This window comes from Macaca fascicularis, chromosome 8 (assembly GCF_037993035.2).
Source record: "Macaca fascicularis isolate 582-1 chromosome 8, T2T-MFA8v1.1".
In the NCBI taxonomy this organism is placed as follows: Eukaryota; Metazoa; Chordata; class Mammalia; order Primates; family Cercopithecidae; genus Macaca; species Macaca fascicularis.
The window spans coordinates 89,415,418-89,441,046 of NC_088382.1; the positions used below are offsets into that span (position 1 = coordinate 89,415,418).

At 38.3% G+C, this 25,629-nt stretch overlaps 1 protein-coding gene across 1 annotated transcript in view; it reads left to right on the forward strand.

Annotated features, from left to right (window-relative positions):
* STMN2 (stathmin 2) overlaps positions 1-25,629 on the forward strand; it is a 55,819-nt gene that overhangs the window by 18,295 nt on the left and 11,895 nt on the right. Inside the window, exons 2-3 of the mRNA XM_045398420.2 lie at positions 7,843-7,938; positions 12,469-12,641. Of these exons, the coding sequence (XP_045254355.1) occupies positions 7,843-7,938; positions 12,469-12,641 (269 nt within the window). The remainder of the gene's footprint in view (positions 1-7,842; positions 7,939-12,468; positions 12,642-25,629) is intronic.

Consider the following 25,629-nt stretch of genomic DNA (forward strand, 5'->3'; position numbering starts at 1 on the left):
GAATATATTTATTCTATTCTCTTTGACACAAAGTGACCATAAGACATATTACTTAAGTATGACTAGCAAAATCATGGGGCTTGTCATTCAGGTGGAAACTCTTACCTAACTGTTCAGTTTTTGTTCACTGCACCATTTACATAAGGCAAACTAATGCCACAAACTGTGCAAAACAATGCACAGTGTTTGAATGAGTGGCTAAAATAAAACTCTAATGAATGGGGTTTGCAAAATGCAACTTTGAGGACACTGTTGAGTAAATGCTACACACTGCACATTTTACAAAATTTCATTGAAGAACACGTGGATATTCTTTTTAGGATTATGGAGGGAAGCAAAATTTCGGCTCCTACATGCAGCTTTTGTGGCCTTTGTCTGAAATAGTTATTTTCCATTAATTATTCAGATATCATTCATTTCCTAAGACAACATTTAGGGAGACTGCCTTAAGTACAATTTGTCCACTACCCAGATAAGAATTCTTTTTGGTGGAATGTTGATAAATATTACTTGGCAGTAACACCAAGTTAAAATATTTGTTTCACAGTTGATGTTAATAACTATTATACATAAAGTGAATTTTACAAGGCATACTCAGATCTAAAACAGCAATATGGAGGCTCTTCAAATCCATTGAAACTTTATACCAGCCTATGGAAGTAAGGTTTTTATGCAAATTCTCCAAGAAATATGCTCTGAACTTTTAATTCCTTAGATTAATAGAGGAATTATATCATGATATAACTAATAGGTTTGTGGTACATATTGCTGCTGCTTTAATCTAACTCCGTGTCTTCCCACTGTTCTATATAAATTAGATATTTCATTATCTGAAAACAGTCAACCCTATCCCATGGTGATAGCTCTAGGACTCCTTTTGAGTTCATTAAATCTGTATTCTCAGTCTCCCAACTTCTGGTTAATTCAAGCAGAAAAGTCAACTAGCCCATGAACTGAAATAGTGTCATCTGAATATTTTTTTATTTTGCAGTGTGATAAAAGTCTCACACTTTTTATTTCTAAAAGTTTCTGCTTTCATTGAGAGCATAATAGGCAATCCACCCTTATGTAGTCTTATATACAAAGTCATAGTCAGGCTAAATTCAAACACCCATGTGAGATAGAAGCCAAGGTTTATTTTCTGGAGAAAAGCCACACATTACAACAAAGTGAACAATGAAGCCAGCATCCTTATCACTGGTGACCAAAACATTTGTGACTCTGGGCATTGGCCCCACAAATGCAATAATCATTCTGCATAGGAAGTAAGTTTTGCTAATTAAAAATGGATCTAATATATTTTCTACTCTTCAGCCAAGAATTAAAAAGTAATAGTGAGAAATTTAAATCACTTGGGGGCTACATTGAGCCATTTTGGAGAAACAGTTCAGAGAATGTCATGGCAGCCTCAAATTGCTGCTCAGGAACAGCCCAGCTCAGAAGATTGCAGGAAGGGAAGAGCATAGTCATTCTTACGTGAGAACTGTCCTTAACCAGATGAACAGACTCTCCATTTTTCACCCTGGCTTTGTCTCATTTAAGTCCCAACCAATCTACCTATCATTTTAGGTTTTACTATCTGGTAGTATTTAGGGGCTTGGTGGGGGAGGGAACCCTCAATACTCAGAATTAGACTTGGTGATAAAAATCTTGACACATAAACAGAATAAAGGGCTTTCATTACTCCTTTAAACCACAGTGTCATTCAGTCTCCAAAAAGGACTGTAAGAATTTCTTTCATCAGGGGAAAGAAAAAAAGGACAAGAGCCTGCATGATGTAACGGAACTCTCATTAAACACAGCAGGAGCTTTAACTGGAATCCAGGGTAAGGTGAGGTACCAGGTTAGAACAATTTACTGCTTCTATTACAATTTTGATCACAAGGACTGATTCATGTCATCTAGTTTCTTTTCCTTGTCACTATCACTGGTGCCAAGAATACATCAAATTGAAATTTAAGAGCCTCATATGTTTCTGTATAACCCAGTGATGGGTTGTACTGCTTTGACCTTCTTAAATGTCCCTTTATTTGATTTGATATCTATTCCCATAGAAAAACTATAATGCTTTGCTCGGTCAAAATATTAATCTTTCAAAACCTCCCTGGCTTAGAAAACCATAATTTCTGTAGAGAGAGACGGGTAGAATGTGGACTGAATCTAATTTTATTCTAAAGCAATTAGCATTACATCATCATAGCAGAAATATCTAGAATATTACCTCATGTCAGTGATCTTCTGAGATGTTAAAATGGAGTATTTAAAAATCTGAGTTATTTCTTTTTCTTTTTAAATGTTACATCATTAATTACATATTCATCAGCCAAAATATTTTATGCTCCGAATTTGAGCCGATATAATATGTAAGAAGTGTTCAAAATGAAATTATTGGCTGGGCGCGATAGCTCATGCCTGTAATCCCAGCACTTGGGGAGGCCGAGGCGGGCGGATCATGAGGTCAGGAGATCGAGACCATCCTGGCTAACACGGTGAAACCCCGTCTCTACTAAAAAATACAAAAAATTATCTGTGCATGGTGGTGGGCGACTGTAGTCCCAGCTAGTCAGGAGGCTGAGGCAGGAGAATGGTGTGAACCCGGCAGGCGGAGTTTGCAGTGAGCCGAGATCGTGCCACTGCACTCCAGCCTGGGCATCTCAAAAAAAAAAAAAAAAGAAAAAGAAAAGAAATTATTTTAGTCTATTTTGTCTTTTAAAAAGAATATCACAGGGATGGACCTCCCAAAAGGATTTTTAAATGGGATTACATATCTGACTTTTAAAAAAAAAATCTGACCTTGAGTTATAGTGCCCCAAAGTAAGCAAACTTCCAAACACACACAATATGATCAGAATTGAGTTAAAATTATCATCAGGGGCTTAATTTCTGAAATTAAAAAGGAAATGTTATTTCCTTATGGAAAAAAAAAAGGAACCAAAAATGAACTGCAAGGTAGCTGATTTCTGTCTATGTTAAGACTTAGGTAATGGGAGAAAGAGAAAAGGGAGGACAGAGTTAGGAGAAGAGCAGGGTTTAACAATTGCAGGTGCAAGACTCAGGTGTTTTTAGAACCCATTTGCAGAGAACCCTGTTCCTCCCATTAACTGCTGCCGTTTTAAATCCTGGCACCAGCTCTGAGGACTGCAGGGTCCATAGCCAGTGCCCCACCCTACCCAGTTTAAAGACACCACTGCCTGGAAATGACAGGGGTTTTTTTTTCCTAAGGAAAGAAGTGCTTTCTGCCACTGTATATATAAGCTGGCAAGCTTCAAATAAAGTGCTTTTGTCCTTTCTGTCTATCAGAAACCGTGCAAATCGAATTGCCGTAAAACCAAGGGCAAGAGACCTCTATCCTGCATTCTTTAGCATCTGATTTTATCCTTTACTTTATCCCCAGGCACTTTTCAAAAGGAAAAAATGAGGTTGCATTTAAATTGAGTATTTAGGACTTGCCGAGAAAACCTCCCACTAGGCTAATATGATTGCAGGGAAAACAAGAGAAAGGAAAAGTGGAAAGGGAATGTGCTAACAGATCTGGGCCTCATCAGCAGAGCCGTCCTGAACACAAGGCCATGGTCAGCCATCTGGTCCTGCAAACGACGTTTTCTTTACGGTCATTAAGAACACCAATGTGTCGGGACACAAACAAGTATTCCTTTCAGAGATTATGACACATTTTCTCCCAAAGTAGTATATTAATGACATTTCCAGGGCATTCTTTACTATCTTTTATATGTGATCAGGAAGTCTAATACATATCGCTACTTCTTTTACAAAACACAGCATTAGCCAAAACTAAGGTGTCAAATAAAATTTTGCCTAGGATGAATAAACAGAAGAAATTCTTATGATACTGCACTATCAATTCCAAATTAAATAACAACAAAATGATAAGTGTTAAAATTCATGTTAATGGTTGTTCCCACACAAGCCGGAAAAAAAAAATCTTTCTGAGAAGTCTTTCACGAGTTAATCCTACCTTTCAAAGGGTTCAGTGGCTCCAAACTCAGTTACTGTTTCCTATCAGTTCTTCTTTCATTAAGTCTCTTCCCTTTTTTTTCTCTTTGCACTATTTCCCTTAGCCAGGTACATAACCTGATGTGCCTTATTCGTTTGTGTCTTAAGTTTGTTTCCTGATGACATACCTTTCCAGCAATGCCATCTGGGGAGTTTGGGCAACTGTACCACGTTAGGAGGAAACCCTTCTTCACAGGAGAGTGTGCCTTTGCTTCAGGGAAGCAATCAGGATTTACTTGGACTGTGGTTGCAGCTCACTTTTAAGGATCTCCCTAGAATGCAAGCAACTCATCAATGAGAATCTGTGCAGTGGCTGTCACTGGGTAGCATCATGCTATGTGGAGTCATAGCCTTTGATACAAATAACAGTAAAGATAAGAATGCTATTAAAGGAATCACCCACAGAGGTTAACTGGGTATTGTCTCCAGACCACCTTGAACAAGAAAGAACATTTTTATCAGTCATTTTCTTAGTTTTAGCTGCTAAAACAAAGTACCATAGACTAGGTGGCTTATAAACAACAGAAATTTATTTTTCACAGCTTTGGAGACTGGAAGTCTGCAATCAGGCTACCAGAATGATCAGATTCTAGTTAGGGCCCACTTTGGGCTTGCAGACTGCCAATTTCTAGTTGCATTTTCATGTGGCAAAAAGAGATTGAGCTAGCTCTCTGGTCTTCTTATAAGGACACTAATCCCATTCATGAAAGCTTCACCTTCATAACCTAATTACTCTCCAAAGACCCCACCTCCAAATACCATCACATTGGGAATTAGATTTCAAATACAAATTTTGGGGGGACACAAATATTCATTCCATAATAGTAATGATTATTCATTACACATAGGGCTCTAAATGTGCTGGCTCCTGACAATTTTTACTCTAAACTCTCTTTATTAGCTTGTCAAGCATAATTAGGGCAGTGACCTTAGTGAAAATTATTGAATTTCATTTCCTAAGGACAGATATTGAGGAGTTTTTCTTCACTAAAAATTCATGTTCTGCTACAGCTTTCATCTGTTCCTATTTTGTGAGATGGAAAATCTTTTATTTTATTTTTATGTTTGGATTGACCCTTCTTAATAAAGTCAGCATGTAATATGCTTCATATGCTTCTAATATGTGCTTAATTTTGCAAAATGTTTTGGATACCAGATTGCATTTCTCTTCCAAAAAAGGTACCAGCCTACAAAACCTTGCTGTTATTGTTTTCAATTAGTTCATGGAATTAAATGTATTAAATCACCAAATGTTTTATCCTCTGGCAGAAATTATGATTCTCACTGAACATCCATATGAATCTGGATCTGGCTGGGCCTTTATTAAGTGACACAATTTCACTAACCGAATAAACAAATGATACAAAGAAATTTGGTTTAGCCTTCTAAAATTCCAATGGTGTTCAATAAAGTATCTCAGAATGGGTGTTCCAGGACTTTTATGGCACAAGACAAAATGTATTGCTTATTTTAAGAAAATAAGCTAAATAATGAGGAGATTCTTTTAGCAGATCCTCAGGATGTGCTAGGTTGAATCATAGGCAAATGATATTTGATCTTTGCACCTGTTAACACATTGAACCTCACCCTAGAAATGTAGAGCTAGAAGAAAGCCTTCTGGCAGTTTTAAAATAGATTGATTTACTGCAATTTATCCAGAAGCTTCACCGTTTTCACTGGCTACATGTGACTTTGGCCTCTGTGGAGCTATATCCTCATTTGTAAAATTGGTGGTGAGGTAGGTGGACAGTTGACTAAATAATCTCTTAGAATAATTCTAATATCTGTGGATCTAAAGCATCCAGGGGTTGAATATGTTTCTTTCTGGCCAAGGAAAGATGGACCTGTCAATAATACCCAAACTCATCTTCCGAAAATCCTCTTTCCCAAGATACCCACTCTCCCTTGGGTTATATTACTGTAATGACCAGAAGCCCCTGCCAAGAGGCAACTGTTAACCTGGGAGGTCTATATTTTAGGTCACAGCCATCTGCTTATACTTTCTCACAAGTTAGTGCACAGTATACCCATCATTTTCTTCCCTTTTCCTTAATTTATTAATTTTACTAATTGCATAATTAATAAAGATAAGAAGATTTTACCTGCTTGCCCCCATCTGGTAGTTTGCAGATACCTGGCCTGATGACAACAGACAGTGATGAGATACTCACCAAGTTTACTGGGGCAGGAGGCCTCCTAGAGGGAAAATGAGAAAATGAAATGGGGAAGGGGAGTGAAGGACTAAGGAGGTAACAATCTGGACTCTCGCAACTGCATGGCAAGATTGGCACCCAAGCTGGATTGCAAGGGAGGGAAGGAGATCCTTATCAGACGTAATCAGAGCTCAGATCCAGGGCTTTGGTGTGTGTAGAAAGAGGGAAAGACAAAGAACTTAAAACAGAGCTGCCATTTGACCCTGCAATCCTATTACTTGGTATATACCCAAAGGAAAATAAATCCTTCTACTAAAAAGACACGTGCGCTGGTATGTTCATGGCAGCACTATTCACAATAGCTAAGACACGGAATCAGCCTAGGTGCCCATCTATTTAGGTTGGATAAAGAAAATGTGGTAAATATACAGCATGCAATACAACATGGCCATGAGAAAAAATAAAATCCTGTCCTTTGCTGCAACATGGATGCAGCTGGGATCCATAATCCTGAGTGAACTAACACAGGAACAGAAAACCAAATATAGCATGTTCTCACTTATAAGTGGGAGCTAAACACTGAGCACACATGGACATAAATACGAGAACAATAAATTCTGTGGACTACTAGAGGGGAGAAGGAGAGAGGTTTGTAAAACTACCTATCAGATACTATGCTCAATACCTGACTGATGGGATCTGCACCCCAAACATCAGCATCAGTAATATTCCCATGTAAAAAGACTTCACATATACCCCTTGTATCTAAAATAAAACTTGAAATTAAAAAAAAAAAAAAAAAAGAGGCTGGGCATAGAGGCTCACACCTGTAATCCCAGTACTTTGGGTGGCAAAGGTGGGCGGATTGCTTGAGCCCAGGAATTCGAGACCAGCCTGAGAAATCTGGTAAAACTCTGTCTGTACAAAAAATACAAAAATTATCCAGGCATGGTGGAGCGCACCTGTAGTCCCAGCTACTGGGGAGGCTGAAGGGGGAAGATCACTTGAGCCCAGGAAATGGAGGTTGCAGTGAGCTGAGATCACACCACTGCACTGCAGCCTGGGTGACAGAGCAACTCTGTCTCAAAGAGAAAGAGAGAGGAAAGAAAAAAGAAAAGATGGACAGATAAGAAAATGCCCTTGGAGATTAAGAGAAAGCAGCAACATAGGACCCTGGATAATGTGTTTGTTTAATAACTATCCTGACGAGTTCTCTGACTATTCCCAAATGAGTACGAGGCAATTCAGGCTGAATCAGCAGATGAGCCCTCCAGAATCTTATTTATGTACAACAGACCTGCATGCACATTTACTAGAATGAGCCCCTCTCTCTGGTAGTCATGTCTGTTTCCACTGATTCCATCTGTTTCCTCTCTCTCCCTCCTATCCTGCTAGATCTTAATTCCTTCGACCTTCCCTGTTTTTCTAAGTCCCTTTCTTTCCCTTGTTATTTAACCTGCTATACTATGCAATTCATGTCCTCTGCAATAAGGAACATGCACTTCAGAGTTCTGTTGACATCTTGTATTCATTTATATTTAGTGAAAGAATGCAAAGGAGTCTACCTGGCAATATTCACTCTGCAGGAAGCAATAATTATTATTCAAATTAAAAGAAGCAGTAAAGGGAAATTCAGAAAAAGTGAAATATACTAATCTTCAGCTTTTCATTTCAGCCTACAAGGAAAAAATGAAGGAGCTGTCCATGCTGTCACTGATCTGCTCTTGCTTTTACCCGGAACCTCGCAACATCAACATCTATACTTATGATGGTGAGTTACCTATGATAGACATGCCCCTGCTAGCTAGATCATTAAGAAAGGTTGATATATATTTGTTTCTCACAACTCCTGATATAATCACATCAATATTTTGTAGATCTCACTATTGACTTGCTGTGTCTAGCTATTATGTCCAATTGATTACCTATTGCTCAAAACAGTTTGAATTTGGTGCTAATAACAACACATCAATGTCGGTTAAGAAATGTGGATGGATTCTTATTAACAGCCACATACAGCATATCAGCATCCACAATATGTCTAAGGCCTTTCTTTGCAAATAATATAATAGGCTAAGACATAATTGGAGAAGATCATAATTTATAAGAAAATGCTTTATACTTAGAAAACTCAAGAGAAAGAATCAACAACCATCACTGTTTTTGCTTTATTGTAGTCTTTATATAGTTTCTATATTTGGTGTATACATGTCAACAAGCTAATGATAATAATAATAATAACTGACTCAATAAATAAAACTGACTTACAACTGAGGCCCTAGATAAAGAGGGTCTGAAAAGAAAAGCCTAAAGAATTAGCATGGCAATTAACATTATTGAGGTGCAACTCTTTAGTTTTGATTTATCCTGATTCATTTTGCTTACTTCGGCTCTGCCACAATCCACATGACATTGGGCAAATGGATACTTGGATTATCTGAGTCTCATTTAACTCTAGCATCTTCTTCTTGAGGTTGTTGTGAGATTTAAATGGTTTAATGTAAGTCAAATACTCAAAGCCAAGCCTAGCTCATTATATCACTCTACAATGATAGCTATCATTATCAACATCATCCTTACCTAATTGAGTCAATTTAACTAAAATATTTTATACAGTTCTATGTATCTTAGATATCCCTAAGGCATATTTTGCTAACTCTCAGGCTCACAATTATTTTTCTTTTCCACATATGTAAAGAAAGACATTAACGACAAGACAAACTGACCTTGTGGCAGTTAACCCCTTCTGTGCCTTTAAAGCCTATTCGAGGACTCAAAGGCATTTTCCTTCCAAAGTTATTCTATCATGGCACAAAAATCATAAATGCTAGTTAACTGTTCCATAAGGAAGTGTCCTCCATGTGAAAGGAATTCTGTCTCCAAACAAAACATTCATTAGAATGCAGGGCCAATGCCTACTTTGTACAAATTCATTCGGTCAGCAAATAAATTAGACAGATCTTTATTATTTGCTAGATGTAGCTGTGACGAAGGATCCAGCTATGTTTCTTACAAGACTCTAATGTCTAACTATGGATTGTCATTGAGGATCCAGAGTTCAATACGGCGTAGTCCTCACCTTCAAAGAATTCAGGGCTTAGTAGAAGAGTCTTACATGAACGACCAGAATGTAGAACACAGAGTGGTTAGGACAAAGGAGCCAGGGATGGTTTTTGCTCGGTTAGGGATTGAAAAAAGGGGAAGAAAAAATGTGAAGTTATGTGTGAGCTGATTCTTGAAATAAGCTGTTTTTATTTGCCTGTGTTCTCTCATAATCCTTTTCCACAGGCTTCTATAATTTTTATTGAGCTATATTTAAAGTTGAAGTTGAATAGATAATTCAACAGTGCTTGTAAACTGTGCTTCCTAAAAGAGTCTGTAGAGAATTTGAAATTTCTGCCGTCTTTAACTTGACCTGATATTTCTACGTTGGATAATAATGTGACTTGTTTATTACAGGCAAACATTATAACAAGAAATTATTATTATTGTTTACATTTGTAAGCACTAAGTATTTGGCTTGTGCTTTGCATTCAGCATCCTTTATCTTTTAATCTTCACAACCACCTTAGAAAGAAGGTACTCTTTTTACTTCCATCTTTTAAATGAGGAAACAAAAGCATAAAGAAGTTAATTAACTTACCTAGTGTCAAACAGCTATTAAGAGGGGCTTACTATTTGGATGCAAATATAGGCAGTTCTAATTCCAGAGCCTCTAACCTAAGCCATTTAAAACACTATCACCTTATCAAATAAGCTGTTTTTATTTGCCCATGTTATCTTATAATCCTTATCCATAGGCTTACATATTTTTTATAAAATTGTATTTAAAATTTAACTATAATCTTGGATGCCATCAGGAAAATGAAAAACATTTTTACATTTGTGAAGGAAAAAGCCCACATCATTTTCAATATACTTATTGAGTTAGTTTTATCTAGACTATCTATTAGCAGCTAAGGATCTGAGGTCAAGTCCTGCCAGTCTGGCATTTTACTTGGCCACAGCCTCTACATGCACTAACCAGGCTGCTAAAAGAACATTAATGGGGACATAACCTGCTGGCTTGGTTGCCACAACTTTAAAAAGATATTAATAAATTAGAGAGCACTTAGAGGTTAGGAAATAATACGGTGGTAAAGATCTAGAAACAGTGTCATTCTGGGGCACTTGAAGATGTTTAGCCTGGGGGAACAACTTGAAATGGAACATAACTGTTTTCAAATACTTGAAAACTGGTGGTGCACCACAGAGAACGGCCTAATCATGGGTAGCTTCACACCTCAAACAAGGATCAGTGGGCTAAAACCAGAGAGATGGAGTTTGGTACTCAAAAAATGCTCATCTGAAATTGAGGGCTGACCAACGAGGTTCTTTTAAAAATCATTATATTTTACTAAATTGTGAGTTCTGTAATTATAAATGTCCTAGCAGGTGCTAGTTATCATCTTTTCTATTATAAATTATACTATTTTATATTATAATTTCTATTATGCAGGCTTAAAACATAAGAGTCTGATAATCTGCTTATCTTTAATACATAAGCCACTGATAGAAAAAAAATGGCTAACCATTCTTCACTTCTTTTTCTTAATTGACAAATAAAAATTGTATATATTTGTGGTATATGGCATATTTGGAATTATGTATATATACATTAGAGAATGGCTAAGTCAAGCAAATTCATGTATGAATTACCTTACACACCTATCATTTATTTGCGATGAGAACAAAAAATCTACTCTTTCAGTGATTTTCAAGAATACAGTACATTGTTATTAACAATAGTTAGCAGGTTGTACAATAAATCTCTTGTGGCCAGGCGCAGTGGCTCATGCCTGTAATCCCAGCACTTTGGGAGGCCAAGGCAGGCAGATCACGAGGTCAGGTGTTCAAGACCAGCCTGATCAACATGGTGAAACCCTATCTCTACTAAAAATACAAAAATTAGCCGGGCGTGTTGGTGAGCGCCTGTAATCCCAGCTACTCAAGAGGCTTAGGCAGGAGAATTGCTTGAACCTGGGAGGCGGAGGTTGCAGTGAGCCGAGATAGCACCACTGCACTCCAGTCTGGCAACAGAGTGAGACTCTGTCTCAAAAAAAAAAAAAAAGAAGAAGAAGAAGAAGAAAAAAGTATCTTGCATTTGTTCTTCCTGTTTAACTGAAATTATGTATTCTTTGACCAACATCTTCCCAGTCTCCACCCCTATCCCCTGGTAACCACAATCCTACTCTGCTTCTCTGAGTTCAATTTTATGAACAGTCCACATGTAAGTGAGATCATATGGGATTCATCTTTCTGTGCCTAGCTTATTTCACCTAGCATAGTGTTCTCCAGGTTCACCCATGTTATCAAAAATGACAGGATTTCCCCCAACTTTTTAAAGGCTGAATAGTATTCCATGTGTATGTGTACAAATTAGATTAGTCAATGTTGCCCCTCCCTCCTCCACCACAGTGGCTCTTTCCCTGGCTCCTAGCTCCAGCCGAGGTACACTAGAGGAGGATATTCTAAGCAGCAACAACACAGGAGCAAAGACATTACAATGGGGTGTTGGCTTATTGCCCCCGTTAGACTGTAAGCATCTTGAAGACAAGGACCCCATCACAGAGTGATGCTGTCATCCCTGGAGTGGACACTGTGCATGATTGATGACTGGAAGCAATGAATATACAGAAGGGCAAGACAGAAATCAGCAGGATGCTTTGCATATCAGCAGTGACTTTGCCAAATATGCCCAACTGTTCAGGGAGTTATATTGGTTCTAACGTAGCTCCTGTGATTCCTAAGCACAGGAATGGTGATAATACATATAATGGTGTATGCATATATATTCATATCTATATAATGATATCTCATTATATGTGAGAACTGGAGGACTCCGTTATTTTTCTCGTCTAACCAAAAAGTGCCTACAGCTATGATAATTTCCAAAAAAAATAAATCTGTGCTGCTTGATTTTCATGCAAAGCTCATATTTATTCAAAAGGGAAATAAAGCTTAATTTAAAATCAATTTAGGCTAGGTTTTTCTAAGTATGCTTACCATTATTCAACTCCCTATAGGTATTGTCAAATTTCCCAATATTGTAAATATTCTGTTAAAATATATCCATAGTTATACTAAAGACAGAGAGGTCTTATATGTTCTAAACAACACAGAGTAAATGCTCATAAACAGCATTTTATTCCTATCTCCCAGAATAACAACACTACTTCCAATTGCTAGAATCTCAATTATTAAAATAAACCCATGCTGCAAACTTTATATGCTTAACATTTCTCAAATGTTCATTTTTCAGATATGGAAGTGAAGCAAATCAACAAACGTGCCTCTGGCCAGGCTTTTGAGCTGATCTTGAAGCCACCATCTCCTATCTCAGAAGCCCCACGAACTTTAGCTTCTCCAAAGAAGAAAGACCTGTCTCTGGAGGAGATCCAGAAGAAACTGGAGGCTGCAGAGGAAAGAAGAAAGGTAACTTTTTCCATAGGTTTTCCTTCACTCTCTCCCTCCCCTGCTCCTCCCTCTCACACATGCGGGCACACACATACAGAGAACAATGACAGCTGAACCTGCACCATCCCAACATGTATAGGTTTTCAGTAAACACAGAGCCAGGCTAGTTGGGGTAAAAACTGTAGATAATATGCTAATTTTAGGCTAGCCAAACCAGAGCTCTCAGAAACCCAAAGAGCTTCAGTGCCCTAGTGCCCCTTCCCCTATACTGAATCCCCTTATTACAAAAGCCTCCCTTCCCTAGTCCATCAGGCAGACGCACTGTAGAGAAAACACAGCCCTGTCAAACTCCAGTGGTGGGGAGGGGAAGGAGTGCTGCTTCCTCCCTCTCAGGATCTGTGTCACCCCCTGTGTCAGGCGTGGTTTTCCTTGGAATTACAAATTACCAGATCTTCCCTCCAAGATCTTTCCTGCCCGGATGCTGTTCTCTTGTTCTCTTGGCCACAGGGTAAGGGCCAAGAGCTTGCCCCTTTCCTCCTCAGAGTCCCACTGCCTGCCCTGGAAGTTGGTCCTTCCAAGATCAGGACCTTCTCTGAGAGCTTTGAATATGTTCTTTATCTTTTTCTAAGCCTTGATGATTTTTTTTTCTCTTTTTGCCATTGGTCCCTGCTTGTATTAAAGAGCTTTCCTTTTGCCAAATTTTTAATTTTCCATAATCACATGGCTAAGAAGAGCCAAGGATATTAATATTTGAGAACATTCAGGTATCCTAGGGACTCTGTACACAGACAGAAGTTGTCTGAATGTGCCTGTTCCAACCATGTGGTTATGGTAGTTAATCCCATCAAGGTACTCTTGATCATCCAAAAATGGAATTATTTTAGGTAATTAATCTCCTACGTTGTATTTCCCATTACTTTTTATGATACAATTTTAGAATCAGGTAATCACTAAGAACATGTTCCCTGCTTTTATGATGTTGTTTTTTTGATGTTTTCTGTAATTTTATATACATTTTATATACTATGCATCTGTATAGTTTTCTGTGATAGAACACTATGCTAGGTGAAATAAGCTAGGCACAGAAAGACGAATCCCATATGATCTCTCTTACATGTGGACTGTTCACAAAATTGAACTCAGAGAAGCAGAGTAGGATTGTGGTTACCAGGGGTTAGGGTGGAGACTGGGAAGATGTTGGTCAAAGAATACATAATTTCAGTTAAATAGGAAGAACAGTTAAATAGAAAGTTTTATGATGTTGTCTGTAAAAAGTCAGCCAACACTTTGGACACTTCTATGTTGGATAATTAAAAAGAGAATGAAGATAGTCCTTCTCCTAAAGATTGAATTCTCCAAGAGAGAATGCAGGACAAACACAGATGTGCTGTGTATAGTATATGTGCATATATACACACATATATGTACACAAATATGTGTATTATCAAATAATAAAGCTCAAACGTTAGAAATCCTTAGATTAAATTTTCTAAACAAGAAAACACTAATATTTGTAGTTGAAAAAAAATCCTCCTATGATGTGTAACATGCTGATCTCAATTTTTACCTAAGAGTGATGTTCTCCAAATGTCTGATGAGTATTTCATATATATATATATAAAATTACAATGATAATTGGTATATAGAGATATCTATATTATAGATATATTATATATAGCTATCTCTATATATTAGATATACCAATTATAGATATAGATATAACAATGGTAACTGGTATATATGTGATGTGTATATGTGTATATGTATACTGTAATTATATATTAATATTGTATACATATACCATAATTATATATTAATATTGGTGTGTGTATGTGTGCATGTGTATATATATATAAAATACTAGTTATCATTGTTCTAGATTTAAAAAGCAGGAACCTGAGCTACTAACTCAACTATATATATATACAGGAAGTAGTTGCTTTAAAACATATCAGTTTTTTGTTGTTATTTATAGTTTATTCTCATAGTAAAGCTAAAATAAATTATTCAAAGTTATCAAAACTTTGCTGACAACAGATATAAGCAATGCCTAAAACAGTGGAGAGCATGTTGCACCCAAAGTAGTTTAAGTTCTGACCCAAGCACTGGCATCTTATAGGCAATAGGTAGAGATATGAGTCATAGGTTGACATATATTGAGATGCTGTGCCTTGATTAGAATACAGAGCCAGTGACTGAGGTGAAATTAAAACTCAAACCAAAATTCAACATCCTGATTTAGGATGTTGCTGATGTTTCTAGGTAATATACTTAATTTGAAAGAAATAATTGAGGATAAAAAAAGAACTGGGATCATCAAAATTAACTAGGTGTTCTTATAAAAGTCCCTGAGGTTACTAATTAATGAATCTGATAAAGCTCCTGCACCCTGACAGCAAGAAATTATCAATGATTATACATTTAAATAATTGAATTGAACTAGAAACCGGCCACATGGTTAAAAGACATTTACAAATGTAATCATCCAGTGTTATGATGCCCAGAAAAAAAGTATTCCTTGGAACACTTTAAAAGCCATATTCCATCACCTTTCCAGTTATTTGTTAAAAATTTTGTAATGCAAAAATCACCATACAGATTATGTCCTAGTGGTCAAGTTTTATTTTTATCTTTTTATTTTTTGTTGTTAATGGTAGAGTTTTAATTAAAAGAAAATACAACTAATTAGCAGAAAGTGCCAACTTTAAAAAATCACTAATTGATTTTACTCTTTTGGGTTATACTGACTTAATTAGCACTAATTTAAAGAACTATTAATTCTCTTTCAAGAGTCTTTAGCAAGTGCATATATCTCCGTAATTATGTTAGTAAGGACATGCCTATAACCAAAACCCAACTCAACTAGTTAAAACAAAAAGCAAATATGGAACCAAAAAGTCTAGGAGTGGCAACAGCATTAGGAACAGCTGGATCCAGGGATCACAGTATTATCAGAAAATTTTCTTTTAATCCCTGTCATCTCTTCCTGCATTTAATTGGTTTCATTACCAAGAAAGTTAAATTTCAATAGTCAGTTCCAAATTATTATTATTATTATTATTATTTTTTTTTTTTCTGAGACGGAGTCTGGCTCTGTCGCCCCGGCTGGAGTGCAGTGGCTGGATCTCAGCTCACTGCAAGCTCCGCCCCCCGGGTTTACGACATTCTCCTGCCTCAGCCTCCTGAGTAGCTGGGACTACAGACGCCCGCCGCCTCGCCCGGCTAGTTTTTTGTATTTTTTAGTAGAGACGGGGTTTCACCGTGTTCGCCAGGATGGTCTCGATCTCCTGACCTCGTGATCCACCCGTCTCGGCCTCCCAAAGTGCTGGGATTACAGGCTTGAGCCACCGCGCCCGGCCCCAAATTATTTTTCTTGCAACTTAGTGACTCTGGCAGAAACAGAACTTCTTTTTCCCAATATTTAACGAAAGTCCTGAAATTGAGTTTCAATGGCCTGACCTGGATCACATGTCCAACCTAGAATCAATCATTGTGGCCAAGAGGATGTAGTAGTTTGATTTGCTAGCCTGAATCACATGCCCACCACTGACCTGCAAAGGAGTTTAACTAAGATCTCTGGGGTAAGAATTGTGGAGGGTAGTTCCCCAGAAGAAAATCGAGGTGTTCTCCCAAGAGGAAGGGGTAATGGATCTTAAGTAAACAAAACTATAGATGTCTACATTTTCTATCTATAAATGTTTAGTGTTCCTATAACAAGTAGAATAATTATTTAGTTCATACTCTATTCAATTTGCAACACTCTTCTGTTGCCCTGCTACAGTTATTTTCTTATAGATGGAATGAAAACTATCAATCTAGGCAGCTCTGTGAAACAGTACTGTCCAAGGAATATAATGTGAGCCAGGCCGGGTGTGGTGGCTCATGGCTATAATCCCAGCACTTTGGGACGCTGAGGCAGGTGGATCATCTGAGGTCAGGAGTTCAAGACCAACCTGGCCAAAATGGCGAAACCCCACCTGTACTAAAAATACAAAAATTCACTGAGCATGGTGGCGGGGACCTGTAATCCCAGCTACTGGGGAGGCTGAGGCAGAAGAATTGCTTGAACCCAGGAGGTGGAGGTTGCAGTGAGCAGAGATGGTGCCATTGCACTCCAGCCTGGATGACAGAGCAAGACTGCATCTCAAAAAAAAAGGAAAGAAAGAAATATAATGTAAGCCATATGTGTATTTTTAAATTTTCTGCAAGCCACATTTTTAAAATAAATGTGAAATGAATTTTAATAAAATATTCTTCACCCAATATATTCAAAACATTATTTCAATATGCATATAATCAATATAGAAGTATTAATGAGCTGTTTCACATTCTTTTATCATACTAAGTATTTGAAACCCAGTGTGTATTTTACATTTACAACTCTTTTCAGTTCATGTTAGATATATTCCCAGTGTCTAGTAGCCAAAGGCAGCCAGTAGCAGATACAGATATTAAAACAGAAAACATCTAGGGAATAATGGGGAAACTTTAGGCCTAAGTTTTTAAAATCAATACCAGATAATTATTCAGATTCAACTTTACTTTTACATATATATGTATTCTTTAAAAATTACATTGATATGGGAACTCGGAAAGTTCAAAATACATTTCCATTCTATGGCTTTAATCTTTACATCGTCAGAGCTAATGCAAGTGTGAAGTTTAGGATGCACTGTAAGTAATAGGATCTTCTAAATCTCACGCCCTCTTTTTCAGCTACCTACTCTATTTCTATTTCAGTTCCTCACTGTGGGGAGGGGACTTCTCTGAACCTGGGTTTCATCTCTTACTCTCTTTCATGGTAACCAGGTTTTCCTTTGTAGCACCTAGCACAATTAGTAAGTAATTAGTATTTATTGGCATATTAGTATTTATATGCATACGTATTTGTTTAACCCTATGTCTCCCACTAGATTATAAACTCCATGAAGATAGAACTTGTCTTTTGTTTAATAGTGCTTGGCAATAGTTAGTACTACAAAAAATATTTTTCTTTCTTATTCAACTCCTGTTAGCCATTGCCTGAGTTACTACAAATGTTTTTAAGTGAATAAATAAATAATAACTTACAGGGCCAAATGTGAAAGTGGCAATATATAGCTTGTTTTGATTTTTTATTCCATCCTCCCATCCTAAAACAATTATAGGCACTAAGTTTCCAAATGACATCTGAAACAGTACTAAGGAATTCCTAGTCTGGGCAAAATCACTCAGTCAACAAATATTTATCAAGCACTTACTATTTGGTAGGCCCCGTTCTAGGCACAGGGGATACTCATCAACCTTACATTCGAGTGGGGGAGAAAGAGCTAATAAATACATACGCAGCATATTAGATGACACAAAATTAGCAGGACAAAAAGAACTGGGGGTGTGGGGGTGAAAGAAGCTATAATATATAATTATTACTATATATAATAATATAATTATTGGATAGTCAGAAAAAACCTCTTGAGTAAGAGAACATTTGAAAAGAAGCACAAAGGTAGCAAGGGAGTAAGGCAGGCAGCTCTTCTCTGGGACCTGAACATTCAAAGTAATGAGAGTAGCAGGTACGAAGGCCCTGAGATAGCAATGTACAAGGTGCGTTTGAGAAATAGCACACAGGCCAGCGTGGCTGAAGCTGAGACAGCAGGGGGAGAGTGGTAGCAACTGAAGTCAGAGGTAGCAATTAAGGACTTTGACTTCGCATGAAATGGGAGATTATTAAGGATAATAAAACGATTTCACTACTTTATGTGAGTCGCAGCATCTTTTTAAAGAAGTATCTGTTTTTTAAAAGGGGGAGATGACTAGAAAAATAAATAGTATTAGATAAATAGAGAAAACATGAAAACGTTCTAGATTAAGACAGTGATTCCAGAACTAAGGATCCACAGAGGCAAGAATGCAGAAAGTGTGTGTTTCAGAGAAGTGGGTAGACCAGTGGTTTGGACTAGTGGATTTGGCTAGGGAGTTTGAGAGTAGTGAGGTGAGATTAGGGAGGGCTATGAATGCCAGGTGAGTGCGCAAATTCCATTATATAAGCAGTAAGGAGTCACTACAGACTTTCCAAAAATACATACACGTTCCACCTGGCCCACAGGTTAGCAACATTCCATTGCCCTGGACCTATTTCCTTTCCTATAAGTTACAGGTTTCTGAAGATTCTACCTAGCGAACATATTACTTTTAAACAAGTATTAATAAATTATCTTACCATGATTATAATCAAAGGAATCTGTAATTGCTAATTATTTCTGATTAAAAGATAAAAAGTTTTGCACTGAATTGACATAATTCTAACTCAAAGTAAATATACAGATAGACATGGATATAGATGTGAAGTGTGATTTCTGTTAGGGCGTTTTAAACATAAAAAACCTTATGAGTTCTCCTCCCTCCCCCTACCCTTAATGCCTTGAAGGCCTCTTCCTGGGACTTCAGGGATCCCTTCAGGGAACTAATGACCTAGGCTGTGTTTGGGGGGCTTTCTGGATTTATAGCTGGAAGGGTGCCACAGAGGCGTCTCTACTTGGGCTCAGATTCACTTTGTGTTCAATGTTTTGGCAATTTCCTCACCTCCCCACTCCATCTGTTGACATTACTGCAGCACTGACCATCTGGTTACTAGGTTGGAGGATACTCCCTCAGGCTTCTTTGAGGCAGAATTAATGCTCCAGTGATTAGCTAGTAGAAGAAGCTTATCATAAAAAGAATAAGCCCTTTCCCTGCTTTTTCTCCATTCTTTGGTTATCGCTGGTAGTCGGTGATAATCACTTCTGTGAGTCTGTATCAATCTCATCTGGGCAGCTTGAAGCTCATCTCCTGAAATCAAAGTTTCCATAATGCAACTGACCCACAAGGGTGAAATGACATGAACACTTTAACCATCCATTTATCATTTATTCATTCATTCAACCAACATGTATTTGGCAAGAGGCAGCAGAGCTAACCTAACTATACATCCCAGTTGGCCCAGGACAACTCCAGCTAACTCTTGTTGTTTTGATACCATTATTAATTATTTCTCTTTTATTCTCATAAGTGTTCCAGTTTGGACAATCAATTACATGGGCATCCTTAGCAGGGCACAGTGTTTAAGAGCATCTTTAAAACATTGTCTTTAAGAACCTGTGGTTAAGAGAATATCTGTGTTCAAATCCTGGTTCCACCACTTACAAGCTGTGTGACCTCAAGCAAGTGACTTAATCTCCCTATGTCTTCTTTCATCAATCTGTAAAATGAGACTAGTAATAGAACTTATGTCATGTAGTTAGTGTGAGAATTGGAAGGTTACTCTACATAAAGACATATAACCGGCATGGTAAAAGGGTTAACAATTACTATGTGAAGATGCATCCAGTTTCTGACCTCACAGAGATTACCTAGCAAACTAATGACTTTATAAAGAAAAGAAGTTTCTCATTAACAGAGACTGAAATGCTACCATACAATACATTCCTTTTTTTTTTTTTTTTTTTTTTTTTTTGAGACAGAATCTAGCTCTGTTGCTCAGGCTGGAGCACAGTGGTGCCACCGTAGCTAATTGCAACCTCCACCTCCCAGGTTCAAGCAATTCTCCTGCCTCAGTCTCCCAAATAGCTGGGATTATAGGCATCCACCACCACACCCGGCTAATTTTTATATTTTTAGTAGAGACAAGGTTTTGTCATATTGGCCAGACTGGTCTCGAACTCCTGACCTCAGGTAATCCACCCACCTCAGACTTCTGAAGTGCTGGGATTACAGGCATGAGCCAGAGTGCCCAGACAATATTTTTAAATATTATAAAATATTCTTTATCAAATTGCGTAGAAGAAAAGAAAGTTTGATAGGTAATAGATATACAAATAGGTCAGGCCAATTAAAAGTGTCTTGAAAAAATTAATATTGTGAAAACGAAAGGATCTTAATGACATTGATAAAATCTCACCCTAAAAGAGATTAAATTAAAAAGCACCCTACTCGAACCAGTCCAGCGAGATTTCATTAGCATGCTCTCATTACTGGCATAATCAGCTTCAAAGTCACTAAGCCTCTGAAAGGAAGATGTGTTGCTTATTCTTAATAAAATGGCATAAAAGTGGATCATTAGTCACCAAACATGATAGACTTACCTTTTCCATTTGTTGGTATCTCACATTGTAGATGGCAATTAAAATGGAATCCAGGGAAAGAGGGGGTGGTTTGTATAGCAATGGATTATGAAACAAAGTACTGGATTATTCACAGCTTGACATTCAGGAAACATTCTGCTCCTTACAGAATATGGCACGTGGGCCACAGAGTCTTCCTGTGTGCTACCTTCTTGGTGAAGAAGAGCACCCCCACGTTTCTTTTCCTAGGAGCTAACCACAGTAAACCCATTACACACTTTAGCAGAAGGGCTCATTCTAAAGGTCTTTGGGTTTTAATCATTTTAAATTTCCTGTTATGCTTCGGGCTCTTCAACACAAAGTGAATATTATACTCTTTGGTTTTACATAATTATATTCAATTGTCATATTTCAACAGGACATTATTTGTGACTTTAGATGGGTCATAATGGTTTTTCATTGTTAGCAGTAAAGTCAATAATTACAGACACACCACCTAACCTACTTGTGTAAAGGCATTTTTGGTACTAGGAGATTCAGTGTCTGATCAACGGTCCTGGATAGCAAGTAATGTATCCCCCAAATAATGAAAAGTGACAAGAAAATAAATATGTTTACTTCAGAAATAAATGGAAAATTAGTGCTATCTAAAATGTAGTCTTAAGTCTCATCTGTGTACATAAAATGAGTTTTATGTACCAGTTACTCAAATTTATCTTCCACTCCATTTGTACAGTTTTATACTCAGTAATATAAAAAAGTTTTATACTCAGTAATATAAAAATTGGTAATTAACCTCTTTGCAAAATATTAAAGTGCTCCTAAATGTACAATAAGTCTCCTTCCCTGTCTCATTGTTTTTCCCTTCATGTACCTCTCATGTAATTATTTCAATGATTGAGTTCAGTGTGAGGAGGTTTATGCCTAGGAAAGGTGCTCACCAGTAATGTGCCTCAGTTCCCATAATAGCAAGATCGAGAAGGTTCCTTAGTCTCCCGGAATGTCACGTTGAACATCTCAGTTCTATATTTTGCCCTGACATTTGCATTATATCAGCTGATCATTGTCTTGCCCTAATTTTCCATTTTAATATTTTAGTGACCTTCTATGTTAGGTACAGGTTATTTAGAAGTGTTCCTCCAAGGCCAGATACTTTTTCCTTGGACAATTTATTTTTAACAACTTTTAGTGATTCTCTCACTTCACCACCCTCCCTGTCATAAGTCCATGCAATCCCAATTCCTTTCTGCTAATCTGCACTGTCTGCACAGTCAAGATATAAAGTAAGAATACCTATTTGAACATGTAGTGAGAACTTTACTTCTTTGCCAAAAATGAAGGAAAATGCTGCCACTTTTGTATATCTCATGTTTTTTATTCTACAGCCTCACTCATTTCATGTCATGTTTTAGTGCAGTTTTCTGGACTAACTGCTTATTTTCTCATTGATTAAACTGCCTATTTGCTCATTGGAATCAGAACCAATTTTCTTCCTTGAGGATCTGACTAGAAGATTAAATTATGTTCATGTGAGAATCAAGTTCTACCTAAGAAATGAGTTAGAGGAGTCATGGGCAGCAATATCTATCTGGATGCTACACTGTGAAAAAGGAAGGGAGGTTATGCCTTTCTGCCCCGATGGGGTAGCAGAGACCTTAGGAACTGAGGTAGATGTCCCCATGGTTATTAGCTCCACTGAATATTTTGTTCAAAAATTGGCTGCCGGACAGGTGTCGTGGTACACGCCTGTAGTCCCAGCTACCCGGGAGGCTGACGCAAGAGAATCTCTTGAGCCCAGGAATTTGAGGCTATACTAAACTAAGATCACACCACTGCACTCCAACAAAGCAAGACCCTGTCTCTAAATTTTAACAAAATTCAGTGCTTATGAATAGAGACTAACATAGGAAGTTATAAGTATTTCCTCAGGATAGAATGCTTTCCACCATAATTGACTTCACATCCTGTATTTTTGTGTGTGTGGACTTAAGCTTTAAATATTTGAAACACAGACAATGATTAGGTCCTGCAAATGTGTGAGTCGAGATAAAAGTGGATATAACATTCCCTTCCAGAGTGTAAGAAAAGGCACCACAGAAGTGAGCAGCCCTGAAGCACAGCTTGGCCCAGTTTGGCAGGTCTCTGTGAGTTAGCAGCAAACTCACGTGACCACACTCTGTAGTGCCTTCTGTTTCTGTTTCACCCCATTAATTGTGCTAAAGAAATGCACTTGACACCTATGCTGTGTAATCTCATTTAGCCCCAATAGCTACAAAAGTACTAACCCCATTAAATTGAGGCATTTCAAACTGAGCCAAATGTTGCACTCCAGTAAATGCAGTAGGCATTGGTTATAATGGGAATTCTCCATTATTCATAATGGGAACTGCAGGAGTTTGTTCATGCAGATCAAATGTGTCCCACCAAGGCAAGAAATATGGAAAAGTATGTGTTGCTGTATTACCTTGTAATTTCAAAGCCTTCCCGTCTGAATCTTATTTCCATGCTGTTTCCTCTTGACTTTGGTTCTTTCACAAAGGAAAATTAAGAACGCAAATGTAAACATTAAGTTAAAACACAACTGAACAAAGTGCCAAAGTTAATTGGAGCATCTGAAAATGAAACATTTGGCAGTTGCAGTGGCCTCTTGATAATAATGCGCAGTAACTCTCTGTAAGCTGATCCTGTCTGAAGAGCAGCAGGCGCATGGCCCCTGGCCATGAAGTCTATCTCAAAGCGCCAGGGTCAGCAAAGCAGAATACAAACCCAGGCTTTCTGAATACCAGGTTAGGGCTCATGTCACTGTGCCACAGGAGTTTCTGTGGAAAGGCTACTTTTAAAAAGTGGCCATTAAAAATCCAGGTGGATCCTATCTAGGGCAGTAATGGAAACACTGATCTATGAGGAGCAGGAAGGAATTGTTAAACCACTGAGTAGAAATGTTACATTGCGCCCGGCGCGGTGGCTCACGCCTCTAATCCCAGCACTTTGGGAGGTTAATGCGGGTGGATCACGAGGTCAGGAGATCGAGACCATCCTGGCTAACACGGTGAAACCCGGTCTCTACTAAAAATTCAAAAAATCAGCCGGGCCTAGTGGCGGGCGCCTGTGGTCTCAGCTACTAGGGAGGCTGAGCCAGGAGAATGGCGTGAACCCAGGAGGCGGAGCTTGCAGTGAGCCGAGACCGCACCACTGCGCGATTTACACACACACCTCTCTCCCTGTAACAATTTGGTAGTCCTGATAACAGCAAATAAGCAAAGTCTAAGTAGGATGCTTTACTGACAGTCCCACCTAGAGGCAGGAGAGTGAACCAGCTAGAAAATATTTTATTCATACTTCTTCCAGAAAGGCTCCACTGGAGTTTGAACTCAATTTATGTTATACTTTTCTTATTATTTTTGTATTAGTTTTCCTGAAACTAATACAAGGTAAGAAAGTGTTGGTTCCACTAAAAATGTCCTGAAACCTGCCAAGCACAGTGGCTCACACCTATAATCCCAGCACTTTGGGAAGCCAAGGCAGGCAGATCACTTGAGCCAGGAGTTCAAGACTAGCCTGGGCAACATGATGAAACCCCGTCTCTACTAAAAATACAAAAATTAGCAGGACATGGTAGCACACACCTGTAATCCCAGCTACTCAGGAAGCTGAGACATGAGAATCGCTTGAACCTGGGAGACAGAGGTTACAGTGATCAGAGATCACGCCACTGCACTCCTGCCTGGGTGAGAGAGCAAGACTCTATCTAAAATAAAAACAAGGCCGGGCGCGGTGGCTCAAGCCTGTAATCCCAGCACTTTGGGAGGTCGAGACGGGCGGATCACGAGGTCAGGAGATCGAGACCATCCTGGCTAACACAGTGAAACCCCGTCTCTACTAAAAATACAAAAACTTAGCCGGGCGAGGTGGCGGGCGCCTGTAGTCCCAGCTACTCGGGAGGCTGAGGCAGGAGAATGGCGTGAACCCGGGAGGCGGAGCTTGCAGTGAGCTGAGATCCGGCCACTGCACTCCAGCCTGGGTGACAGAGCGAGACTCCGTCTCAAAAAAAAAAATAAAATAAAATAAAATAAAATAAAATAAAATAAAATAAAAACAAAAACAAATAAATAATAAACTGTCCTGGAACCATTATGGGGTTAAAGCAAGAGGCAGGGCTGGTTTCCAGGATTTTCTGTCTAATCTCCAGTGAGCCACAGACCTATTCCTGATCAACTTCAGAATAAACACATCAATAAAGAAATGTAAGGCTGTCCGACCTTACCATTTCTGTAGAATTTTATTTGAAGAGAAGTTTCTCCTTTCTCCAGGCCCCATATTGTTTATACAACAAGACCTTTCCAGTAAATGCCCACAACCACTACCATCAACTAAAATGTTTTCCCATTAATGCTTTCAATGGTAATCAGTATTTAACAGGGCACTTAGGAATATTTTTTGATCAACCATTGTTTAGATATTCCCATTTATAATTACTCTTGTGAAGGATTGCCTCAGGGTATCAGCTGATCCTAAGAAATTATCCAGGAGCCATGAGTGTGTAATAATTTAGTCTTAAACCTGGATAGGTCAGTATTGGGTAGGACTTTTCTTAGCTGCATAATGGGGAGAATAAAAAGAATATGGAAAGAAGTTACATAACACATCCTGGGTCACAAACAGAGGTAAGACTTGAACACAGACCTGACATCAAAGCCCATGCCAGTAGGACTTAAAAAAGGTAGACTGGACTACCTGCGTTTGAATCATTAGTGATGCTTATCACTGGGCCTCACGGAAGAACCTTGGAATCAGAATCTCTGGAGGTAGATGCCAGCCACCTGCATTGTTATCAAGTGCTCCAGTGATTACCATCCACTGTACAGAGCCATACAGCCTCCTGACGCTGGAAGAAAATTACAGTGCTCAAAGTGCGGGGCAGGGTGTAC